The sequence below is a fragment of the Bos indicus x Bos taurus genome, chromosome 10 (assembly GCF_003369695.1).
Source record: "Bos indicus x Bos taurus breed Angus x Brahman F1 hybrid chromosome 10, Bos_hybrid_MaternalHap_v2.0, whole genome shotgun sequence".
Taxonomy (NCBI): Eukaryota; Metazoa; Chordata; class Mammalia; order Artiodactyla; family Bovidae; genus Bos; species Bos indicus x Bos taurus.
In genome coordinates, this window is record NC_040085.1 from 78,442,740 (window position 1) to 78,469,228 (window position 26,489).

At 38.4% G+C, this 26,489-nt stretch overlaps 1 protein-coding gene and 1 non-coding gene across 7 annotated transcripts in view; both read left to right on the forward strand.

Annotated features, from left to right (window-relative positions):
• Positions 1-26,489, forward strand: part of PSEN1 (presenilin 1) — a 67,140-nt gene that overhangs the window by 18,825 nt on the left and 21,826 nt on the right. For all 6 annotated transcript variants that reach the window (XM_027552345.1, XM_027552344.1, XM_027552347.1 and 3 more), the window contains 4 exons: positions 8,386-8,639; positions 10,762-10,903; positions 19,577-19,644; positions 23,178-23,398. In XM_027552345.1, coding sequence (XP_027408146.1) covers positions 8,386-8,639; positions 10,762-10,903; positions 19,577-19,644; positions 23,178-23,398 — 685 coding nt within the window. The remainder of the gene's footprint in view (positions 1-8,385; positions 8,640-10,761; positions 10,904-19,576; positions 19,645-23,177; positions 23,399-26,489) is intronic.
• Positions 9,796-9,867, forward strand: TRNAE-UUC. The gene has a single exon. It is a non-coding gene; the product is annotated as a tRNA-Glu (tRNA).

Here is a 26,489-nt window from a genome sequence, read left to right on the forward strand (position 1 = left end):
ACTTTATGATTTTAGTTTACATTTCTCTGAATAATGATGTGAAGTGTCTGTTTATTTGCTTGTCTTCCTGATATCTTTGGTGAAGTATCTGTTCAGATCCCTTGCTCGGTTTTTAAATTGGTTTGTTTCTTTTGTCTTTCTTTTTCTAGGAGGTTTGGGGTTGTTTGTTTTCTTACTGAGTTTTATATATTCCAGATACAGGTCCTCTATGATATATGTGATTTGCAAACATTTTCTTCCGATCTGTGGCTTGTCTTTTTATTTTCTTAGCAGTATATTTTAAAGGCCAGAAATAGATCAGTATAAATATTGATGAAATCTCTTTTATCTGTTTTTTCCTTTTGTGGGTCAGTCTCTTTTTTTTTTCTTTGTTTCACTCAGATTCTCAAAAGTTTTTTCTTATATTACCTTCTTCTGGAAACTATAGTTTTAGGTTTTGCATTTAGGTCTGTATTGTGAGTATAATTTTTTGTGTATGGCATGAGGTATGGATTAAAGTTCATTTTTTTCCAGTTGGATATCCAATTGTTTCAGCATTGTTTGTTGAAAAAGACTATCCTTTGGCAAAAATCAGTTGTGCATATGTGTCAGGCTGTTTCTGGACTCTGCTTAGTCTATTTGTGCCAGTACAACATTTTTTTGAGAACTGTAACTGTATAAGATGTGGCATTAGTTCTCCAACTTTCAAAGTTGTTTTGGACATCCTCCTGTATTTCCCTTTTTTAAAAATAAATTTTATCTGTTTAATTTTGGCTGTGCTGGGCCTTCGTTGCTGCACAGGCTCTTTTCCAGTTGTGGCCAGGCAGAGCTACCCTCCAGTTGTGCACAGGCTTTTCACTGTGGGGGCTTCTCCTGTGGTGGAGCACGGGCTGTGTGGTGCACAGGTTTCAGTAGCTGTGGGACGTGGGTGGCTTCAGTAGTTTCCGCTCCGTGGCCCTGGAGCACAGGCTCAATAGTTGTGGCTCAGAGGCTTAGTTGCTCTGCAGCATGTGGAATCTTCCTGAATCATGGATGGAACTCATGTCTCCTGCATTGGCAGGCAGATTCTTTACCACTGATCCACCAGGGAAGCCCCTATTTCCTATATTAACTTAATAAATATTACTATAGAAAAGCTGATGGAGATTGCATTGATTTACACATCAGTTGGTGGGTGGGGGGCGGGGGGAGAATGTTGGTAGAATTGACACCTTAGCAGTATTGAGCCTTTTAATCCATGAACACACAGTATAGCTCTACATTTATTCAGGTCTTAAAAAAAATTTATTTTTAATTGTGGTTAAGGACATGAGATACCATTTTACAATATTTATGTATTTTTAAAATTTTTGGCTGTGCTGGATGTTTGTTGCTGTGTGGGGGCTTTTTCTAGTTGTGGTGAGCGGTGGGTGCTACTCTCTGCAGTGTGTGGTTTTCTCCTTGCAGTGTCTTCTCTTGTTACAGAGTGCAGGTCCTGGGGCACTGACTCAGTAGTTGTGGCGCATGGGCTTAGTTGCTTTGCAGCTCATGGGATCTTCCTGGATCAAGGATCGAACCTGTGTCCCCTGCATTGGCAGGTGGATTCCTAACCACTGGCCCACCAGGGAAGTTCCCATCTTAACCGTTTTTAAATGTGCAGCTTAGTAGTGTTAACTATATTCACATTATGGTGCAGTAGATTTCTAAAACATTTTTAACTTGCAAAACTAATACTCTGCACCTGTTGAACAGGATAGCCCCATTTCCCTGTCCCCAGAGCCCCTAGCAAACACAGTTACACTTTTTTTTTCAAGTTAGACTAGGTACTTTATATAAGTGGAATCATCCAGTATTTGTCTTTTTGTAACTTGCTTATGCATTTCACAGTATAAAGTCCTCAGGGTTCATTCATGTTTTAGCAAGTGACAAGATTTCCTTCTAAGGCCGAATAGTCCTCCGTTGTACATACGTATCACATTTCCTTTATCCATCTATTGTTAGACATTTGAGTTTCTTCTGTCTCCTGGCTCTTGAAAATAGTGCTGCAGTGGTCATGGGTGTGAAATACAGTATCTCTTTGAGATACTGCTTTCAGTTCTTTTGGATCTGTACCTGGAAGTAGAGTTGCTGGACCATATGACAGTTCTGTTTTTAATTTTTTGAGGAAGCTGCATCGTTTCTTATCGCAGCTGTACCCTTTTACAGGTACACAGGGCACAAGGGATTCAACATCTCTGCACCCTTGCTAATACTTGTTATTTTCTGGGGAGTTTTTTGATAGTAGCCATTCTAATGGGTGTAAGAGAGCTTATTTTAGTTTTGATTTTAATTTCTCTGATTAGTAACATTGAGCATCTTTTTTGTGCTTGTTGGCCATTTGTATATATTCTTCTTAGAAATGTCTATCGAAATGTCTGTTCAAGTCTTTTACCATTTTAAAATCAAATTGTTTCTTTGTTGTTAAGTTATAGGAGTCTTTTATATATTCTGGATATTAACCCATTATCAAATATATAATTTGCACATATTTTCTTCCATTCTCTGGTGGCCTTTTTACTCTGTTTCTTTGATGCACAGAAGTGTAAAGTTTGATGTAGTCCCATTTGTCTGTTTTTGCTTTTGATCTTTAATTTCTTTTAGCAATATTTTTGATTTTTCAGTGTACACATATAATCAGGGTTCCCCAAGACCATGCTCAGGTTCAGTGATAAGCTAGTAGAACGACCCACAGATCTCAGAAAAGCTGTTATACTCACTGTTACAGTTTACTGCAGTGAAAAGACACAGATTAAAGTTAGCAACAGAAAAAGGCACAAGGGCAAGGATCCAGGAGACACCAGGCCCAGGCTTCCAATTGTCTTATCCCAGTGGAGTCATGCGAACAAATACTTAATTCTCCCAATAGCAATGTGAGACAACATGCAGAGAGTACTGCTCACCAAAAAAACATACTTGAGCCCTGGTGTCCCAGAGTTTTATTCAGGGTTGGTCATGTACACATGGCTGGACATAGTTCTCTAACCCCTCCTAAGGTCAAGCAGATACCATGTGGCTCAAGACTCCCACCGTGGATCAGATTGTTAATGTGACCCAAGGCCTCCTGTAAACAGAAACAGCCTTAATAGGCAGGCTGTTCCAGGGACTTAAAGGTTATCTCCTAGGAGCCAGGCCAAATCTTTCTATGGTGTATGCAGGTTTTGGACACCCCTGACCTGCTGAGTTAATCCTTTACAGTACAAAAGCTCTTTCACATCTTTTCATCCTTCGGGTCTCAGCTCAAATGTCATGTCCTCAGAAAGATATTCTCTGGTCACGTTACTTGAAAGTCCCATTCTATGTATTTATCACATCACCCTATTATAGTACTATCCTAATCTGTAATTATCTTGTTTATTAGCTGTCTTCCCCTGCTTGAAATCAGTTCATGAGGGCAGTCATGTTGGCTGGTACGTCCTTGTATATAACTGGCATTCACTGTTTTTTAAATTTAAAAGTTTTAACTAAAACAAAGTACCATAAGGCAAATAGAAAAAATGACAAAGGATATGAATACTTAGTTCATTTTAAAAAATGATCATTTTTTCCTAATAAGAGACATAGAAGTTAAAATTAAACTGAGATCCTGTATTTTAATACCTATCAGTTTGGTAAAAATCCAGGCATCGCAAGCTTACTATGTAGACAAGGGCTTGTTGAAATAGGCACTCTCCTGCATTGCTGAGTGCACTATTTGGCTGTATAAATCAGGATTTGAAGTGAATATATACTTTGACCTTGTACTTCAGTGAAGTTATCCTATAAATATGCCCCGTCATGTGTGAAATAACTTCACTGCAGTGATGTTTGAAATGGCAAAAAGTTGGAAGCAAGTTCGGTGTCCATCACTAGGGGATTGGCCTAATAAATTACGATATCTTTATACACTGGCTGTGCAGCTGGTTTTTTAAGAGAACAAGGATATTCTTTACTGACATGTAGAAAACTTTCTAAGATACAATTTAAAAAAGAAAGCATAGTATAGGACAGTGCATTTCTTGTGCTACCATTTCTGTGGACAAAGGGAATGAGAATATGTATTTGTATTTGCTTGTGTATGAATAAGGAAACTTTGAAAGGATTTGCTGAGAACAGTAACCAGTGGTACCCCGGGGGGTTAGGAAACCGAGAGTTAAGTGGGAGGTTTTTTACTGTATGCTTTTTTAAACTTCTTGAGTTTAGAATCAAATGTGTATTTTGCCTCTTTAAATAAATTGTATTTTTAAAAAAGACATAAATTATATAGTTAATTTTTAAAGTAGTATCCAAAGTATTATGTGAAACAGTGCTCTAGTATCCTGTATCAGCTCTGAGGGCGGGGCAGGGTGGGGTCACTAATGTTCACTATAAACCAGAATATCCAGTCTTACCCTTAACAAGCACATTATGATTGCCTCTTTCATGCTAGGTTGACCCAGTTAAACAGCTCACGTAGCCTTATAGGAGAACTGTGGTGCCATAGAAAGAACAGTTTTGAAGTAAGAGATTTGACTTTGATTTTCCTACCTCTGTTGTTTTCTGACTATGAAATTTTGTATCAGTTGCTTTACTGTTCGTCTACCAAAACCTCCCAACATATAAAGATAAACAAGATGAAGTGAAAGTGCTTTTAAATTAAGTAAGTACTTTATATAAATCATATAATACTAAATTACATAAATGCTTTGTAAATGCTATATTAAGAGAGCTGTTATTACTTGCATTTACTTTATACTAAACATTAATCAGCCCAAGTTGGCAATAATTGTATTGCTGAATATTAGCCATAACTGCAGCGTTCTTAGCATATGGCACAGTCCCCTCCTTCTTAGAGGATTGAAGTGTGAATTCCCTCAGCTCTCCTGCTTCTCAGCTATCTACCCCACTATGCCCCTGTTGTCTAGAGCCCACCTTCCTCATAACCCTTTCCTTCCTACTGAACTTCAATGACTTGTGTTCAGCAAAAATTATCTTTCTTGATAAGTGTATATATTTTTCTGTCTTTTGTGCTTTGCAATTGTTTCCTTTCCACTCTCGTAGGCCTGGAGTCTTCATAAATGTTTCCTCCATGAGATCAAACTGAGGCAGAGAGCACCAGTGCCTTTGTAAGGCCAGCTTTTCTCTCTTTTTCCATTCCCCATCATTTATCCCCTACCCTGCTTCATTAGTTATCATCTCTATGTTCTGTATCATCAACATTTTCTTCTAATCCTAACTCTATGCTTTGACCTGACAAGTATGCTCGTCTCTGACATCCCTAAAATAACTTTTTAAAATTTGAATCTCCTCTTTTGTCCATTTTTGTTCTTTTTTGGCTTCAAGGAATAATTGCCTTTAATTTCTCAGTTTCCATTCATTCCCCAGTCCATTACAATTTATGGATAACCTGCTGCTTAAGCTTAGGAGTTATTCACACTTCTTTCCTTGGTGGTCATCTCACTTTGTATTTTTCCTTCCACAACTGTTGTGTTACATTAATGATCAATGCATCCATCTATACTTTCTCCCTGAGGTTTCATCCACTTTCATAGCTATAGAAACTAATGGCTTCCTTCAGCTGTCTTCTGAGCTTGAAATGCACCTGTCTAAATTCTCTCTCCACCTAACTAAAATCTCTCTCTGCTCCTCTAGCCTGCTTATCTTCTTGTGCTCCCTGTGTCCATCAGTGCTATCACCACCTTCCTAGTCCCTTAAGCCAAAACCTCCAGAGTCCTCATTGACTCCTTCCTGACCATTCTCATGTAATTTGCCACAAAGCTCTGTCATTCGTTGCTGAAGTATTTTTCTCACACCCCTCCTATTTTCCATCACCACTTCAGCAAGTTTGTTAAAAACAAAACATAATCTGATGTGCACTTCCTCAACCTTAGCAATTTTATGACTTTTTTGTTGCCTGCAGGACAAAGTCTGAAGTCTCTGGCACGGCAAACAAGGTTGTTTACGACCTGTTCCTAACCTTCCTTTTCCTGCCACCAGCCCTGACCACCCTGTTCTCAGTCACCTCAGGAGTTCTCATAGGTTTTCTGGATAGGCCTGTGCCACAGATGACCTTATCTCTGCCTGGAGCCCATTCACCTTCCATTCTTGAAAGTTCTATTCAAGAATTGTATCTTTCATGTTGTCTTTCTTTTTTGCTTTAAATTTTTATTGACATATAGTTGATTTACAATGTTGTGTTAGTTTCAAGTGTATAGCAAAGTGATTCAGTTTTGCATATATACATAGTGATTCAGTTACACATATATACATATGTGTATTTTTTATTTTTCATATTATTTCCCTTGTGGTTAATTATAGGATATTGAATATGGTTCCCTGTCCTATACAGTAGGCCCTTTTATTTTATTCTATCTTACATGTAGTAGTCTGTTATTTACTAATCCCAAACTCCTAATTTATCCCTTCTCTACCCTCTTTCCCTTTTGGTAACCATAATTTTGTTTTCTATGTCTGTGAGTCTGGTTCCATTTTATAAATAAGTTCATTTGTTATCATTTTAGATTCCAAATATAAGTGATGTCATATATTTGTCTTTCTCTGATTTACTTAGTGTGATAATCTCTAGGTCCATGTAGCTGCAGATGGCATTATTTCATTCCTTTTTTATGGCCGAGTAATATTTCAGTGTGTGTGTGTGTGTGTGCCACATCTTCATCCTTTCATTTGTTGATAGACATTTAGGTTGCATCCTTGTCTTGGTTTTTGTAAATAGTGCTGCTGTGAACATTAGGGTGCATGTATCTTTTTGAATTAGAGTTTTATGCCCAAGAGTGCAATTGCTGGATCATTTGGCAATTCTATTTTTAGTTTTTCAAGGAACCTCCATATAGTTTTCCATAGTGGCTGCATCAGTTTACATTCCCACCGTATGTTGCCTTTCTTGATCATAAAAAATTAGTTCTGTAGCACTTTGTTCACATCTCTAGTGTTTCTCTAATATTAAAACTATCTTATGAGCTTCTAAGGACAGCATCTAGATCTTTTTAATTTCTGCTGTAGTGTTACAGCAGAGTAACTAAAATATAGAATTCTTATAATTACTTATGGAATGAATAAATTGAAAGTCAAGTGAAAGAGAAAGCCTACAGTAAGTCTGCAGAGCAGTCATGTTGTTTTGTGAATGACAGATTGAGAGGAGGTTAAGAGCTTGATTTCTGCAGTCAGGCACACCTGGTGTTCAAACCCTCTTTATAAGACAAGCTGTGGCTGTTTCCTTGCCTGGAAAGTGGTGATGGTAAGGTGGTTGTGAGAGTTTAATGTCAAAGTATACATCAGGAATTCCTTGGTGGTCTAGTGGTTAGGATGCAGGGCTTTCACTGTTTAGGGCACAGGTTCAATCCCTGGTTGGGGAACTAAGATCACACAAGCCTTGACGTGGAGCCAAAAAAAGGCACATATTAAAATCCCTAATACTGCTGTTACCAAGCATGTAATATACTTGGTTAAACTCTATAGTCAAAAATGAGATACAAGATACAAGGTGTGTCTTCCTATGAGCTTCCTGGCTTAACCAAGCTGATTACCTCTTGTCAGCAACAGTGACTATCAGTCTACTTTCATATCCTGTTTTATTTAGTTCTCTGTTATTTTTCTCCTATTTTCTATTATTTTTATTTTGTTGTTAATGCTCTTGAGATTCATTCTACCCTTTATAAAAACTGAATTTTAGATCTAATATATCAAAAAGGAAATTGAACTTGATTAGGCAAGGATAGACCCAGGATAAGGATAATGGTAAAAAAGGGATGCTTAGAACTAGAGAAAAATGGAATCTACTTTCATTCCTTCATTCTTGCATTTATTGTTCCCTTCCTCTATATAGGTGGGAATGGGTTTGGAGAGCATCAGAATTAAGGCCTAGTTTCTTTCTGTAAAGGTTTTGTTTTCTGTTTTGTAACTGAATACTGTTTTGAGATAACTGTAGATGGTAAGAAATAATACTGACAGATCCCCTGTATGTCACTACAAAGATTTCTAAGTCTTATTAATAATGAAGGTGAGATAGTTCCTTGTATAAATGATAGGAAACTACAGGTAAAAAAGCATTTCATGATTTTTAAAAAGGTGAGAGTACTCTGCTTGGAGCTATAGTAAATAAAGAAGGCTTCATGCGGATGTCATTTTTTAAGTAAAAAATTCCAAAGAATGAGTACAGTTGTATTAGAGTTAGAAAGAGCCGGGTGAGAGGGGGGACCTGGGTTCCTCCAGTGGACAGTGGTAAATAATCTCGACTTTTAGGCTGTGTACTTCTTGTAAATTGATTCTCTCTGGCTTTAAGTTTTTGGAAACTCGCGTAATAATGGACCTGTTGTTACCCTGGGATCTAAGCATTACATTTTCTGTTTTTTATATAGAACACTTTGATTTTCCTGGGAGTCTGACTTACTGAAAAATCTCTTCCTGTGCTTTTAGAATGACAGTAGAGAGCGGCATGAGCACGGCAACGAGAGGCGGAGGCGTGGCAACACTGAGTCGGTGTCCAATGGCCGAGCCCCCAGCAGCTCACAGCAGGTGGTGGAGCAAGAGGAAGAGGAAGATGAGGAGCTGACATTGAAATATGGCGCCAAACATGTGATCATGCTGTTTGTCCCTGTGACTCTCTGTATGGTGGTAGTTGTGGCCACCATCAAATCAGTCAGCTTTTATACCCGGAAGGATGGGCAGCTGTACGTATGAGTATTGTGGGTTGTTATTCTTGGCCAATCTAGCTGTCCTGCGTAGCGTGTCATCGTCACCTTGAAGACCTCTGACCTCTGCCCTGAAGGGCCGTGAAGGCTAGAGAGTCCATCCTCTCTGATAACTGGAAGCAGATGATGCTTTACGTAGAGAAAATAAAGCTGCAGAGTTATATTTTTTAATGTAGCATCCCTAGATTGGGCTCGATTTATTTGGAATTGAGCAAGTAAAGAATTGAGTAGTGATTTTAGCACCTCAGGGCTATTGGGCCCATGTTCTTCTCCCTGGAATGTTTTTTTCCTTCTCTAACTTTGGTAGATTAATTCCTATCATCCTTCTCATCCTGGCTGAAAAATAACTTCCATGACCCTCCTAAAAGAATTAGGCCCTTCCCGGTATTCTTTCGCACCCTGTTCTTTTTTCACTTGTCACAATATGCAAGTGTACTTTCCCTACTTAATGCCTGTTTTCCTTCTATACCACGAGGACTACGAGAGCACTTTTGTTTCCAGGGTGAGGAATGTAATAAATGTTTGACCAAAAAAAAAAAAAGTTCAGTGAAAGGATGAAGAAGGAATGCAAACTGGCACTAAAGTGTTTGCTGAACTGGCACGTAGATTCTCTGGTGCTATTAGTGTCTGCCCTTTGTCTCCAAGAAAAATGCTTTGATTCAGATGTCACCTAGTTCTGTCTCTAGGACCCTGTTGGGCTCAAGATGTTTTAAGTGAATTCTGAAATTGGCAAGTGTCGGGAAAACTGTGGGGTTCTGAAAGCCAGGCTTTAACCTTTTGAGAGAAAGGCTACGACAATGAGTGAAGAGCAGGGGTTGGAGACAGTTAACAAAAGAAGTTGGGGAATATTGTCTCTGTAAGTTAAAGTTAGGTTTGGCTGCATATTATAGAACCAGGTTAGCAAGCTGTGCCCCACAGGCCAGATCTGCCTGACACCTCCCTTGGTAAATGAAGTGTTACTGGAACAAGGCTGTGATCATTCGTTTATGTATTGTCTTCAGCTGCTTTCATACTACAAGGGCAGAGTTGAATGGTTGCAGCAGAGACCATATGACTCACAAAGCTTAAAATATTTACTCTGTAGTCCTTCACAGAAAGTTTGCCGAGTCCATTATAGAAAATCAAAACAGGAAATTCCCTGGTGGTCCAGTGGTTAAGACTTGACGCTTTCACTGCTGAGGCCCAGGTTCAATCCCTGGTCAGGGAACTAAGATCCTGCAAGCCGAATGGCACAGCCAAAAAAAAGAAAAAATTTAAAAAACTGGTTTGAGTTATATACATATTTTCTTGTCTCCCACAGAATAGTGAAGAGGTAGTAGTTCAGATTGTACAGTGCTTTCTTTTCACCAAGGACTCAGGCTTCTTCATTCCTTCTCTTTTGGCTTCGGTTGTCTAGATTATTTCGGGGTCCAGTATTGGTGCTGGAGCCCCAGGCTTCATTCACACAGCAGGAAGGAATGGAAGAGAAAAGGACATAGACATACCTCTCAGCAGAACTCACTCCTCCCTCAGAAATTCCACAGACCACATCTGCTTATAACTCAGTGGTCATTACTTATTCTCATGGCTGTACGTAACTCCAGGGGAGGCAGAAATAAAGTCTTCTGTTGAAAACATTGGTACCTGGAATAAAAGTGTTTTCATATGAAACAAGGGTAGATGGATATGTGACATTGTCTCAAGACAACTTTAGTTGTAGTCACCCTACAGATACAAGATAATTATCCACCATTTTACCTTCCTGTTAGAACCACTTGTAGCCTAGGTGTTATGGCAGAATCTGGTCGTACTTTAACAAATCACTGATAAGCTGTGGAGAAAACATTTGATGAGGTTATTATTTCAGTATAAAGCGTCCACTAGATGGAGCCAGTGTCTGGCGCACGTGGGTCCACCTCGATTTTAACCATCTCCTTTTATTTTGAAGAGCTTATTTTAGCATAAAGCTGCTTTTCTTAGGTTAAAAATTCTTGGTTATATTGATGAGCTGAAAAAAAAAGTGATTCATAAGGTATCAGTTAAATCTGGGAAACAAAACTGGTTTTGGAGAGCATGTAGTTTAGAATCTCCATTAACCCCTGGGGCTTTTGTTTTATTACAGAATCTATACTCCATTTACAGAAGACACGGAGACTGTGGCGCAGAGAGCCCTGCACTCAATTCTGAATGCGGTGATCATGATCAGTGTCATTGTCATCATGACGATTCTCCTGGTGGTTCTATATAAATACAGGTGCTACAAGGTGAGCATGAGACACAGAGCTTTGCTTTCCACCATATTTTTTTTTCCCAATAATTTTATTTATTTTTGGCTGTGCTGGGTCTTTGTTGTTGCGTGGGTTTTTCTCAAGTTGAGGCGAGCGGGAGCTACTCTAGTTGAAGTGCTTGGGCTTCTCATCGCGACGGCTTCTCTGGTTGGGGAACGTGGGCTCAAGGGCATACAGGCTTCAGTGGTTGTGCCGCATGGGCTCAGTAGTTGCGGCTCCCAGGCTCTAGAGCACAGGCTCCAATAGTTGCGGCACATGGGCTTGATTGCTTCACAACTTGTAGGCTCTTCCCAGATCAGGGATCGAACCCACGTCTCTTGCCTTGGTAGGTGAATTCTACCACCGCGTCACCAGGGAAGCCCTCCACCATCTTCTTTATTTTATGGTTGGATTGTCCTGTCACCTTACTTGGTCTATTAAAGAAAAAGGTCTTATATTCTAAAACTAAGTTAATTTTTAGTCTCCCCCTCCTCATTTGGGGAACAAAAAGGCATAAATGAAAAACAAATGTTTTCATAAAATATCGCAGTCTAAATGGTTTTAACATTTTGGTTTGCAGTATACTTAGGACCTTCCAGAAGAATATATCCTAAGACCTTTGTGAATTCCCTCATTGACAAATAGCACTATATGATATAATTGTCCCCGTAAAATAATGTATAACCACAGAAAATCAGATTTTCAGCTTGAATGCATCCATGCTCAGTTGCTCAGTCGTGTCCGACTCTGTGACCCATGGAATGTAGCCCACCAGGCTTCTCTGTTCATGAGATTATCCCAGCAAGAATACTGGAGTGCTTTGCCATTTCCTTCTCCAGGGGATCTTCCTCACTCAGGGGTCGAATCTGAGCCTCCTAAGGCTCCTGCATTGGCAGGTGGGTTATTTACCACTGAGCCACCGAGGAAGCCCCTTCAACTTGAGTACAAGCAGTGAAGCCACCTTCGGATGCCGATGTTGAACTCACTGATGACTGGCTGAATTCCTGTCTATTCCCTCACCTTCTCTCCTGCAGGAACAGGAATTTTTTGCTTGGGAAATAAAGGCAGGGGCGGTTATGCAGGGAAGAGACAGGCCCAGACCTCCCCGTCTCTGCTCCCTACCTCATGCTACCTGAGTAACTTGAGGGTGAATTTCAGCTGTCCGGCACATGTTTCAGATTCCTGCCTCAGAAAAATGACAAGTTATTACAGTTCATAAACCTTTAGGCTCGTTCTCAAATAAAAGAAATAAATATTAACTTTTCAAATATTGAATTCTACACTCTTTTTACTTCTGCATTTTCTATACTTCAGTATATTCTTTAACATGATTAAAATCAAGTGTATAATCAGTATGTGTCCTTTTTTAAAACTATTACTTTTGCATAAGCATTTTCCCGTATTATAAATTCTTAGAAAATATGTGTAATGACTACATAATATTTGACTCAGTGAGTGTATTGTCATTTACTTCCCCTAATTTGGACATCTCAGTTCTTTCCAGATGTTCACTATCCTAAAAAACAGTGAATGTCTTTATGCATAGAGCTTTTCAATTTTTCAAATTATTTCCTTTGGGTATAAGCCCAGGCACAGAATTTCTGGAGCAAATTGTCTACATATTTTTGGCTGTCTTAGTATGCAGAATTTTGTTTTCAAATTGATAGTATCAATTTGTACTTAACACTGGTGGTGAATGAGGCTGTCTTACTCTACTTTCACTAGCATTGAATTTTTAAAAATACCTGTGCAGGGAATTCCCTGGCAGTCCAATGGTTAGGACTCTACACTCCACTGCAGGGGGCAAGGGTTCAATCCCTGGTCAGGGAACTAAAATCTCACATGCTGTACAGTGTGGTTAAAAATACATACATACATACATACATATATATATGTATATGTATGCTGCTGCTGCTAAATCACCTCAGTCATGTCTGACTCTAGCAACCCCATGGACTGCAGCCTACCAGGCTCCTCCATCCATGGGATTTTCTAGGCAAAAGTACTGGAGTGGGGTGCCCCTGCCTTTTCCTATATATATATATATATATATATATATATATATATTCTAACCCTAATAGGCAAAGCAAAAATGTCTTAGTTTGCTTTTAGTTGATTATTAGTGAGATTGAATATCCTTCACTATTCACCTTTTTACTGTTCACAGACTTCTAAAATTATACAGAGTTTAACCTTGTTTGTTGAGTGGGTAAAAGTATTAACCTAAGTGATGACCATTTACAGTCTGACATCAGAATCTGGAGATTGAAGACAAAAGATGTGATGTGACCGGAGTCATCTACACTCAGGCACCCAAAGAGCAAATGATGTAAAACCATTCCCCTCCCACTGCTTAAATGTGCTCATGTGTCAGTTACTTTTATATTTTTTTTCACCATATACAATTTTGTGTACATAGAAGTGTCTACCTGCCAGTTCCATTTCTCTGCTTTATTGGACTCTCTTTGTGACTTGTATCTGGATTGTGTGCTACTTTTGTTCTTCACATGTTAGTGGGAGTCCCCTAGGGATTTACTTTCTTTGGTGTTTGGAAACCTCTTTCTGCTTCTCCAGCAGGAACTTAGAGGGCTTCTCATCTTGCTAAAGCCCACTTAGGTTGTGTTGAGTGCAGGTGGGGGAGGGCAATACTGGAGGGAAAAGGTGGTAAACTTAGCCCTGGCTTCCTGGTTCTTCTGATTCCCCAGCCTACGTACTGGCAGCTACGTGCATTCGGTCTAGATTTTATAGGTGTATTTGGTAGGAGAGACAGGATGGAATGGGCTTTGTTACTCCTTATTAACTAGAACCTTTCTCAAGGTATTTTTGGTGGTTTTGTGCATCTTTTAGTTAGTGCTTCGTGTTAGACAGTCTAAAGGTTTATACTCAGCTGGATTTCCATGTCCACCCATTCACTGGTGGCGTTTTGCTTTGTTTTTTAAAATGCTTATGTCTTGGCCAGCCCAACCAATCCTATAGCAACAAGTTGTTTACTTTGATTCTTAGTATAAAAATAAAAGGGGCTTTTGAGTCAGAAATTCAGAAACTTGCCAGGACCTGTTTGGAAATAAGCCCTGAGGATTTGTTGTGTCAGGAGTTGGTTGTGCAATGTCTTTGAGAAGCACAGGAAGCTAAAAGACCAAACAAACCTTAAAAAGGAAGAACTGGAAAAGGCAGTTTAATGATTTATTGTTTGATAGAGATGAAACCATATAGCTTACTGAAGTCACATGATTTCTGGCCTAGATAGTTCAGTGTTTAGAGGAGATCTTTGCCATACTGTACTGAATCAGGGCTCATTTGTTTCAGAGCCAAGAGGAAAGCTGAACTAGGGATTTTTGCAAGATGAGAAAGGCCTGTTTTACCACCTGATGTTCTAGGAAAAGGGGAGGTGTTATTTAGTCATCAGAAGAGGCTTTGAATTCAGGTAATAATTCAGAAAATCATAACATCTATGATTAACCTAGTAAGAAAACCATTTAAAGTCATTATTGCAGGCAGAGGGCTAATATTTTTGCAGTATGAAGAGCACATACAAATAATTAAAATTATGGATATCCTAATAAGATATTTTAAAAACACAAGAAGAGAAATTATGAAGGAAATCTAAACAGCCAGGAGAGGAAAAGAGGAGAGAGGGGTGTATGTATATTTCCTCACTAGTAAAAAATATATATATTAAAATAGCAAATTAACATTTAGCTTATTGACTTGGTAAAAACTAATCAGAACTTAATTTGCGGAGTCACTAAGCCAGTATATATCAGTAGTCTGTACACTTTGATTCTGTAATTTTGCTTTCATGATTTATCCTAGAGAATTAAAAATGCTGAAAAATGTTTGCATACTAGATACTAATCCTAGCATAAAATATAATTGGAAAAAGAAGGAAAACCCTACAGATTCCATGCATAAGGCAAAAATTGTGAACTCATGCATATAAGCAAACTATTATAAAGGAATTTAAAATCTATATTTTCAAAAAATATTTGGTGGAATGAGAATTTGTCTAATAAAAATAGAGTTTTAAAAGACAGAATGTAAACTCTTATATTACATGATTCTAATTTTTTTAAAGGTCTTTACATATGCAGACAAACATGTCTGAAAAGGAAAGATTAATATCAACTTTGGTTCTCAGTGGTCAGTGGAAATTGTTTTTTTCTTTTAGTGTTTCTATATTTTCTATATGTCATAAGTATATATTACTTTGTATTCAGAAAAATACTGTTTTTTTAAAATAGCATTTCATGTTCCCTTGCCCCTCCCCACATAAAACAAGATAAAAAAACTTTCCTTAAGAAAGTTGAGGATTCCTAGTATGCAATATTTACTCTCGCCCTTAATTTGGAGTTTAATATGGAATATCTATGTACATCTTCCACTCTTTAGAGTTTATTGTTTTGTGTTATTTTGTATGGGGCTTCCCTCATGGCTCAGCGGTAAAGAATCTGCCTGCAATGTAGGAGACCTGAGTTCGATCCCTGAGTCCGATCCCTGGGTCGGGAAGATCCCCTGGAGAAGGAAATGGCAACCCACTCCAGTATTCTTGCCTGGGTAATTCCCTGAGCAGAGGAGCCTGGCAGGCCTACAGTCCATGAAATTTGGATTATTTCTAAAGCTGGCTTGGGAGTACAGTGGGCTAGGATGCATATAGAAAGATTCCTTTTTGCTTAAGCTTTATTGTTTTCTTTGCACGTGAAATAAAGGACTCCCTTCAGAATATTTTGCTAAAGTTGAAGTACTTAGAGGGAAATGTACAGGTGTCTTCAGCTTACTTTGATACATATTAAAATGGACTCATCAGGTGGAGAGATGGATAGCAATGTTACAGAGCAAGTACAGCAAATGTGAACCATAGAATTTAGGCGGTATATGGGCAGTGGTTCACTGTGTGTTTGAAAATTTTTATAATAAAATGTTAGGGGAAGTTTTTGTGTAAGAACACCAGAAATTAAATTTATTGTATTTGGATAGTAAATTTAGAATATTTAACTGTTGAAGGAATACCAACTTTCATGATGGAAAACCACTCTTTTGACCTTTTCCCAAGTTGTAACATTTTATAAAGTTGTTTTAAAGAAAGGCAGAGAGACTTTTTAAGAAATCTTTTCTTTCAAAGGATTTAATAATCACATGTCACCTTGAATGATCAAAACAGAGCCAAAAGAGAAAATGAACATAGATTCTAATGTTAACTTTAGTAACAACTAGATTTTGATAACTTAGAGCTGTATAATTGGAACAGCTAGATCTGGGAGGTGGGGGTGGAAGATTTTTTCTTTTAAATGGAGACAAAATAATATTCTTGATCTGAAGCTTTTCTTTTTATAATTTATTTCTGGCTATGCTGGGTCTTCATTGCTGTATAGACTTCTAGTTATGTAGAGCAGAGTCTATTCTTTAATTGCAGTGCACGGGTTACTCACTTAACTGCTCAAGCTTCTTCTTGTGGTGGCTTCTCTTGTCTTGAAGCACAGGAATTGCGGCACGTGGGCTCAGTAGCTGCGGCTCCCAGGCTCCAGAGCACAGTCTCAGTTAGTTGTGTGGCAGGACCTTAGTTGTTCCAAGGCATGTAGCATCTTCCTGGACCAGGGATCAAACCTGTGTCTCCTGCATTGACAGGCAGATTCTTTACCACCAAGCTGCCAGGGAAGCCCTGGAGCTTTCTTTTTTATTTCTTTAAGGTTTAATTTGATCTTTCTGGTTAAGAGATATGTTTGGAAAAGTTGGTGGTTGAGTAGCTTCTTCTGTCATAACAGTAAAATTCATTGAAAGAATAAAGATTATTATGGGTGTATCTACCTTAAAATAATTTTACTTTTGGTTAAAAATTACTTGACAGTTTATCATATTTCTCCATTCTGTTTTTTAAAACTGCAGACTCCATGGGTTGTATAGTATTTTCCCAAATATACTCATCACGTAAAATTACCATAATTTTTTTTATCTTGTATAATAGATTAATCAAGCTCTAGGGACTTTTCCTAGTGGTCCAGTGGTTAAGGCTTCGTGCTTCCACTGAAGGCGGCATGGTTTCTATCCCTGGTTGGGGAACTAAGATCCTGCATGCTATATGTTCAGTTCTGTTCAGTCCAGTCACTCAATTGTGTCTGACTCTTTGCGACGCCACCAACTGCAGCACACCAGGCTTCCCTGTCCTTCACCGTCTCCCAGAGTCCACTCAAACTCATGTCCATTGAGTCGGTGATGCCATCCAACCATCTCATCCTCTGTCATCCCCTTCTCCTCCTGCCTTCAATCTTTCCCAGCATCAGGGTCTTTTCAAATGAGTCAGTTCTTCACATCGGGTGGCCAAAGTATGTTATATGGCTAGGCCCCAAAAAATAATTGATTAAAAATCAAGTTCTGATTCTATCTCTCATTTTAATATGCTTTACATGAGTTATAGGGACTAATATTTATATAGTGCTGTATGAATTCTGCGTTATAATGATGGACTGACACATAAGCATTATTAATGAACCAAGTAAAATAAACATAGCATACTAATACTGAAATCTCGGATACTGAATATTTTTTCTTCAAATGGTTATATAATTTAGAAGGCCTATTTTCTCTGTAGAGTTAATGTATGTGTACACTGGTCACTTAACTGAATTTCTGAGTTTCAGTTTTGTAACTATCAGTTATTTTATCAATTTATTATCAGTTATTTTATTTATTAATTTTATTGTAGGAATACATCAGAATTCCTCTATTGAAAATATTGCTCCTTTAAAGTATAAATGTTAACTGTTGACTCTATTGATACCTTTTCTAATTGAAGTCTAGTTAATTTATAAAATACATTCTTGTTGTTTATCTATTTTACACATAGTGGTTTGTATCTCTTAATCACATACCCCCAATTTATTTTTTTAAATTTTTATTAGAGTATAGTTGATTTACAATGTTGTGTTAGTTTCAGGTGTACAGGAAGATGAATCATGTGTGTGTGTGTGTGTGTGTGTGTATATATATATATATATATATGTACGGGGTCGCAAAGAGTCGAACACGACCGAGCGACTGATCTGATCTGATCTGATGTATGTATATGTCCACTTGCTTTTTCTAGGATTCTTTTCCCATAGAGGCTATTACAGAGTATTGAGTAGAGTTCCCTGTGCTATACAGCAGGTTCTTATTAGTTGTCTATTCTATGTATAGTAGTGTGTGTATGTCAATCCCAATCTCACAGTTTATCCCACGCTCCCTTTATCCTTTGGTAATGATGTTTGTTTTCTATATCTGTGACTCTGTTTTGTAAATAAGTTCATTTGTAGCCCCCCTTGTTTTAGATTCCACATATAAGCAATATCATATGATATTTGTCTTTCTGTGTCTGACTTACTTCACTCAGTATAACAATCTCTAGGTTCATTCATGTTGCTACAGTGACATTATTTGGTTCTTTTTATGGCTGAGTAGTATTCCAGTGTATATATGTACCACGTTTTCTTTATCCATTCCTCTGTTGATGGACATTCAGGATGCTTCTGTGTCTTACCCATTGTAGATAGTCCTTCTGTGAACATTGGCATACTCCTAATTTATACCCCCCACTTCTCATTCACCTTTGGTAATCACTGTTTTTTTCCTATATCTGTGTATCTGTTTCTGTTTTGCATGTACATTCATCTGTATTATTTTTTAGATTGCACTTATAAATGGTATCATACAGTATTTGTCTTTCTCTGACTTATTTCATTAAGCCTAATATTCTTTAGGTCCATCCATGTTGCTGTAAGTGGCAGAATTTCATTCCTTTTTAAGGCTGAGTAGTATCCCTGTGTGTGTGTGTGTGTGTGTGTGTGTGTTTACATGTACTGCATCTTCTTTATCCATTTGTCTGCTGATGGGCAGTTGGGTTGCTTGCATATGTTGCCTGTTGTAAATAGTGCTGCTGTGAACACAGGCGTTCATGTATCTTTTCAAATTAGTGATTTTTTTTTTTTTTTCTGGATACATATCCAAGAGTGGAAGTGCTGGATCATATGGTAATTTTAGTTTTTTGAGGAACCTTCATTTTATTTTTCACAGTGGCTGTACCAATTTTCATTGCCTCTAACAGGGTACAAAAGTTCCCTTTTTTCTATATCCTCCGCAACATTTGTTATTTGTGGTCATTTTGATGATGGCCATTCTGACAAGTATGAGGTAATACCTCATTGTTGTTTTGATTTGCATTTCTCTAATAATTAGTGGTATTGAGTATCTTTTCGTGTGCCTGTTGGCCATTTGTATGTATTTGTTGAGAAATTGTGTTCTCCCATTTTTTTGATTGGGCTCTTTGTTTTTTTCTTTTCTTGGTGTTGAGTTCTGTGATTTGTTCATATATTTTAGATATTAACCCCTTGTCAGTCATATCATTTGGAAATATTTTTTCCCATTCTGTAGGTTGTCTTTGATAATTTATTTTGAATGTATCTTTTCTTTTAAAATTTTACCTATTTCTAAAGGAATGAAGGTCTCTATGTATGAAATTTCTATTTTATTAGTAGTTGAGCACCAACTGTTACAGGTATTTACTGTTCCTAAAGCTGCTTCTGTTTTGGTATTTGAAAATCATAACATACACAGAAATAACATACTGTTTTTGAAGTAAGAAGTTTGGATTTTTTTTTTTAGGTTGCGGGATCTGTTAATTATATTGAAATTCTTTTCTAGGTCATCCATGCCTGGCTTATTGTTTCATCCCTGTTGTTGCTGTTCTTTTTCTCATTCATTTACTTGGGGTAAGTGGTTAAATATTTGGTCTCTTTTTCAGAAATTAACTGTTTGGACTCTGTAACTGTCACTTAAAGAACTGTTCTTTGTTGATGAGTTATTCTTAAATTATTGTTTCCATGTATAGATCATCCTTGGTATGTATACAACTTGTTAATATTATCAATAAGTTCAGTTCAGTTCAGTCGCTCAGTTGTGTCTGACTCTTTGTGACCCCATGGACTGCAGCACGCCAGACCTCCCTGTCCATCACCAACTCCGGAGTTTACTCAAACTCATGTCCATTGAGTTGGTGATGCCATCCAACCATCTCATCCTCTGTCGTTGCTTCTCCTCCTGCCTTCAATCTTTCCCAGCATCAGGGTCTTTTCTAATGAGTCAACTCTTCACATCAGGTGGCTAAAGTATTGGAGCTTCAACATCAGTCCTTCCAATGAACACCCAGGACTGATCTCCTTTAGAATGGACCGGTTGGATCTGCTTGTAGTCCAAGGGACTCTCAAGAGTCTTCTCCAACACCACGGTTCAAAAGCATCCATTCTTCGGTGCTCAGCTTTCTTTATAGTCCAACTCTCACATTCATACATGACCACTGGAAAAACCATAGCCTTGACTAGATGGAACTTTGTTGGCAAAGTAATGGCTCTGCTTTCTAACATGCTGTCTAGGTTGGTGGTGGCTCAGAGGTTAAAGCGTCTGCCTCCAATGCGGGAGACCCAGATTCGATCCCTGAGTCGGGAAGATCCCCTGGAGAAGGAAATGGTAACCCACTCCAGTATTCTTGCCTGGAGAATCCCATGGACGGAGAAGCCTGGTAGGCTACAGTCCACGGGGTTGCAAGGAGTCAGACATGACTGAGTGACTTTTCTTTCTTTCTTTCTAGGTTGGTCATAACTTTCCTTCCAAGGAGTAAGCGTCTTTTAATTTCATGGCTGCAATCACCATAGGGATATGCTTTTGTTGATCCTTATTTATAATAAGAACTTAAAGAACTCAACACTGCAGTTAATTCTGTCTTTTTAGTAAAGCAAATTTACTGTATTCTTTAGTATAATTTATAAATCAATATTAATGCATTTCAAACAAGTATAAACATGAATTAATTGATTTTCAAACTTTCATTTTTTTATCAGTCTTTTTTTTCTTTCAACTGAAATCTTACATGAGAACTGCACATACAGCATAGAAAAAAGTGGAGCTGCTCTGTTGAAGAGAATAGAGAGGCTCAGAGATTTGCCCACTTGGTCTTTCTCTCAGCCCCAGTAACAGAATGCAGGTCATTGCACTAGCTCTTAAATTAGGAACAGAAACATTAAAAGTAAAAAATAAACTGAAGGATTAATTCTTTGGTAGAGGCAGGGAGAATGACCATAGACCAAAGAAATCAATGTAAGAATCTCTATGAAATAGATTATTTTCTCGGAAAAAGCTAATTGCCACTACTGACCACTGAAGTGATAGAAAATCTAAGTACAGGAAAGAAAAAAAATACAGAAAGTTGTTGAAGAGGTTCTTGTCCACCTCCACCAATAACAATAATACCAGGCTCAAATAATTTCATAAGAAAATTCTATTAAACCTTTTAGGAACTGATAATTCTGATACTATTTTAACTGTTTCAGGACATAGAAAAAGCAGAAAGCTTCCAGATTCTTTTTAAGAAGCCAGAGTAATATTTATACCAAAACCCCATAAATAATCAAGAAAAAGGAAACCGTAGACCACTCCTGTTTATTGATGCCAAAGAATAACTCAGTCTAGTCACTCAGTCATGTCCAACTTTTTGCAACCCCATGGACCACAGCATGCCAGGCCTCCCTGTCCATCACCAACTCCCAGAGTTTACCCAGACTCATGTCCATTGAGTCGGTGATGCCATTCAACCATCTCATCCTCTTTCGTCCCCTTCTGCTCCTGCCCTCAATGTTTCTAAGCATCACAGTCTTTTCAGAAGAGTCAGCTCTTTGCATCAGGTGGCTAAAGTATTGGAGTTTCAGCTTCAGCATCAGTCCTTCCAGTGAACACTCAGGACTGATTTCCTTTAGAATGGACTGGTTGGATCTCCTTGTAGTCCAAGGGACTCTCAAGAGTCTTCTCCAACACCACAGTTCAAAAGCATCAATTCTTGGGTGCTCAGCTTTTTTTATGGTCCAACTCATATCCATACATGACTACTGGAAAACCCATAGCTTTGACTAGACAGACCTTTGTTGGAAAAGTAATGTCTCTGCTTTTTAATAAGCTGTCTAGATTGGTCATAACTTTTCTTCCAAGGAGCAAGTGTCTTTTAATTTCATGGCAGTATTCACCATCTGCAGTGATTTTGGAGCCCAAAAATATAAAGTCTGTCACTGTTTCCATTGCTTCCCCATCTATTTTCCATGAAGTGATGGGACCGGATCCCTTGATCTTAGTTTTCAGAATGTTGAGTTTTAAGCCAACTTTTTCACTCTCCTCTTGCACTTTCATCAAGAGGCTCTTTAGTTCTTCACTTCTGCCATAAAGGTGGTATCATCTGCATATCTGAAGTTACTGATATTTCTCCTGGCAGTCTTGATTCCAGCTTGTGCTTCATCCAGCCCAGCGTTTCTCATGATGTACCCTGCATATAAGTTAAAAAGCAGGGTGACAATATACAGCCTTGATGTACTTCTTTTGCAGTTTGGAACCAGTCTCTTGTTCCATGTCCAGTTCTAACTGTTACTTCTTGACTTGTGTATAGACTTCTCAGGGGGCAGGTCAGGTGGTCTGGTATTCCCATCTTTTGAAGAATTTTGCACAGTTAACGATAGTTTGGAATTTTGGGGGGTTTGTGTCAAGTGCTGGGATATTTAAAATACTGTAAATAGCTGCATTGTCTAGCTATTGCAACATTTGCTTTGAAATTTCTAAATGGAAAGATCATCTTTCTGCATAGTCTCCAGAATCTAGTTTGCACTTAAATGACTGCCTTCTTTCTCCTCAGTTACCTGTCTTCTATATTTGTATCTCTTTACTTTAAAATGGGGTTTCCTCCCACCCAAATTAAAATATTGTTTTCTTCATGGTAAAAATGCTAAACATTCATTGTGAAAAAAAGAAAAGAAGATAAGTTAAGAAATTTCAAACTCCTGGCATCTAAAGCTATGTCCTGCATCTTTTCAGGAATTACTATATTGATCTCTTGATCTCTCTTCTCATACAGTATTTCACATAAATAAGATCATGTTTGTTTTTTTTTCCAGGCAGCAATATGTCATGCCTATATTCCATGTTTTGTGTATAAACATATGTATAAAATGCATATATTTAAATGGATGCACTAAATTTAATTTTATGAAAATAATATCATATGTCCTAAGCTCTAAACTTTATTTTACATGTTTCATTTTTTTTTCCAATTTCAGATACTGCAAGGATTTCCTGAAGTACAGAATAGCATTTTAGGTGTTATATGGCCTTTTTTTTTCTTTTTAGTTTTTGTACTTATTTTTACAGCTGTGGCTGTGATACTTGTTTCCCATTTTTATGAATGATACAAGTATCTGTTTAATTTTTTCAGGGAAGTGTTTAAAACCTATAATGTTGCCATGGACTACATTTCGGTTGCGCTCCTGATCTGGAATTTTGGTGTGGTGGGAATGATCGCCATTCATTGGAAAGGTCCACTGAGACTCCAGCAGGCATATCTCATTATGATCAGTGCCCTCATGGCCCTGGTATTTATCAAGTACCTCCCAGAATGGACCGCCTGGCTCATCTTGGCTGTGATTTCAGTATATGGTAAAACCCGAGACTGACATTTTGTTCATCACAGAAATACCTCCTGGTGTGTTTTCCTTCCTCTTCTAGTTATCTTGACTTAGGGAAAATAACAGTAATATCCCATAACTTTTCAGTAAATAATCAGTTAGCTATAATATCTTTTTCATATAAAGATTTCAAATCTTTTGAAGTTGAGTCCTTTAAAAATGTTTTATTATTGCCTCCAGTTTAACTCAGGGATGAGTTAACAGAAGGATCCATAGACTTCTGGTTGTAAGACTTAGATTCACATCCCATTGCTACCACTGACATAAATGACCTCAGGAGCCCTTTGGGATCAAATGAGTGAGCAAACAGCAGTGGGAGTTTGTACCCTTTATGGACAGCAGTGGAGCTACGTGTGATGGAGCTCACTGGAGAGTTGTGCTTTTCATGTCTTAATCCAGGCATCCTTGATCAAAGAATGGGATCCAAGTTCAGCTAACTTGGGATCCAAGTTAGCTGAACTTTAGGCAGCCATCCTATTTTGGCCTATTTGTGTGTTTTTACAGACCCTTGAGACTTTGCCAGTAGTCTAGCCACCTGGTTCTGCCAGTGGTAACAACAGCAGTTACTTATCCAAGGTTTCTCTCTTTAGGCAAAGTAAGTGAGACAATCTCTTGCTTCATAGATACCAAAAATAGAAATCAAAGTTATACATGTCTCTGTACATATTAAATCTGCAACGCAGACCTCAATTTGGAGTTCCAGACATTCTAAATGTACAATGCTGAGCTCTTCAGCAAGGTGTGCAGTGTAACTTTCACCTCCCTTACAGTCTTATGATGTAGGCCTCACAGGGCACCATTATGACATACTGCTGCTGCTAAGTCGCTTCAGTCGTATCCGACTCTGTGCGACCCCATAGACGGCAGCCCACCAGGCCCTCCCGTCCCTGGGATTCTCCAGGCAAGAACACTGGAGTGGGTTGCCATTTCCTTCTCCAGTGCATCAAAATGAAAAGTGAAAGTAAAGTCACTCAGTCGTGTCCGACTCTTTGCAACTCCATGGACTGCAGCCTACCAGGCCCCTCCCGTCCATGGGATTTTCCAGGCAAGAATACTGGAGTAGGGTGCCATTGCCTTCTCCTAGAGCAAGTTAAAACTTAATAAACGAAACATCAGGGGTGAATCATAATAAAGAATCTGATTCTGTTTTTGATATTAAAAAAAAAAAAAAAGCCATTTCTAGAGACAGACTGCCTGATTCAAATCCAGACTCTTTTACTCCTGTAATTTATTGGGTATGTCACTACAGACACACCACACTCAACAGTGGAGTCTTAGTTGTTATGAAGATTAAATTGAACAATGCATACAGTAAATGTATACAGTATCTACCAGTAAATATTAGCCGTTCCTCAAAAATATATAATCTTGTGAAGTAAACAAGGTTGTTGTACTTGTTTCACTGCTAAAGGCCAGAAGTTTGTAGAGGTAAAGTATTTACCAAAGCTTACACCATTTGATCTAGAATCTGAGTCCTAAAGTCCCATATTCTTTCTAATACAATACACTGTTACTCCCCATCAACCCTCTGTTTCTTGTATACATATACAAATTATCTCTACAGACCTTTGAGTTCCTCTGAAATAAGAGACTTTGAAATAAGAGTCTAATATTTAGAGTAATGATTCATAATTCCATTTTCAGAAGATCTCAAGATGTCTCAGTTTGTCAAAAAGGTTGTTCTAAAGCTTTCAGACGTTCAAGCTGGTTTTAGAAAAGGTAGAGGAACCAGAGATAAAATTGCTAACATCCGCTGGATCATCGAAAAAGCAAGAGAGTTCCAGAAAAACATCTATTTCTGCTTTATTGACTATGCCAAAGCCTTTGACTGTGTGGCTCACAATAAACTGTGGAAAATTCTGAAAGAGATGGGAATACCAGACCACCTGACCTGCCTCTTGAGAAATCTGTATGCAGGCAGGAAGCAACGTTAGAACAACAGACATGGAACAATAGACTGGTTCCAAACAGGAAAAGGAGTACGTCAAGGCTGTGTATTGTCACCCTGCTTATTTAACTTCTATGCAGAGTACATCATGAGAAATGCTGGGCTGGAAGAAGCACAAGCGGGAATCAAGATTGCCGGGAGAAATATCAATCACCTCAGATATGCAGATGACACCACCCTTATGGCAGAAAGTGAAGAGAAACTAAAAAGCCTCTTGATGAAAGTGAAAGAGGAGAGTGAAAAAGTTGGCTTAAAGCTCAACATTCAGAAAACGAAGATCATGGTATCTGGTCCCATCACTTCATGGCAAATAGATGGGGAAACAGTGGAAACAGTATCAGACTTTATTTTGGGGGGCTCCAAAATCACTGCAGATGGTGACTGCAGCCATGAAATTAAAAGATGCTTACTCCTTGGAAGGAAAGTTATGACCAACCTAGACAGCATACTGAAAAGCAGAGACATTACTTTGCCAACAAAGGTCCATCTAGTCAAGGCTATGGTTTTTCCGGTAGTCACGTATGGATGTGAGAGTTGGACTGTGAAGAAAGCTGAGCGCCAAAGAATTGATGCTTTTGAACTGTGGTGTTGGAGAAGACTATTGAGAGTCCCTTGGACTGCAAGGAGATCCAACCAGTCCATTCTAAAGGAGATCAGTCCTGGGTGTTCATTGGAAGGAATGATGCTAAAGCTGAAACTCCAATACTTTGGTCACCTCATGTGAAGAGTTGACTCATTGGAAAAGACCCTGATGGTGGGAGGAATTGGGGGCAGGAGGAGAAGGGGATGACAGAGGATGAGATGGCTGGATGGCATCACCGACTCAATGGGCATGACTTTGAGTAAACTCCAGGAGTTGGTGATGGACAGGGAGGCCTGGCGTGCTGTGATTCATGGGGTCGCAGAGAGTTGGACACGACTGAGCAACTGAACTGAACTGAAAGCTTTCAAAACAAGATTAATTTAATTGCTCTAAAAATAAGGGTTTATCATTATCATTTCTATATGACGAAGTATGTTGAAAAACCAAGATAGTTACAGAATACTAAAGATTGAAACAGGTTGAAAATCTCATTATTTCAGAGCATGGCAAATTCCCCTTTTCTCATCCCAA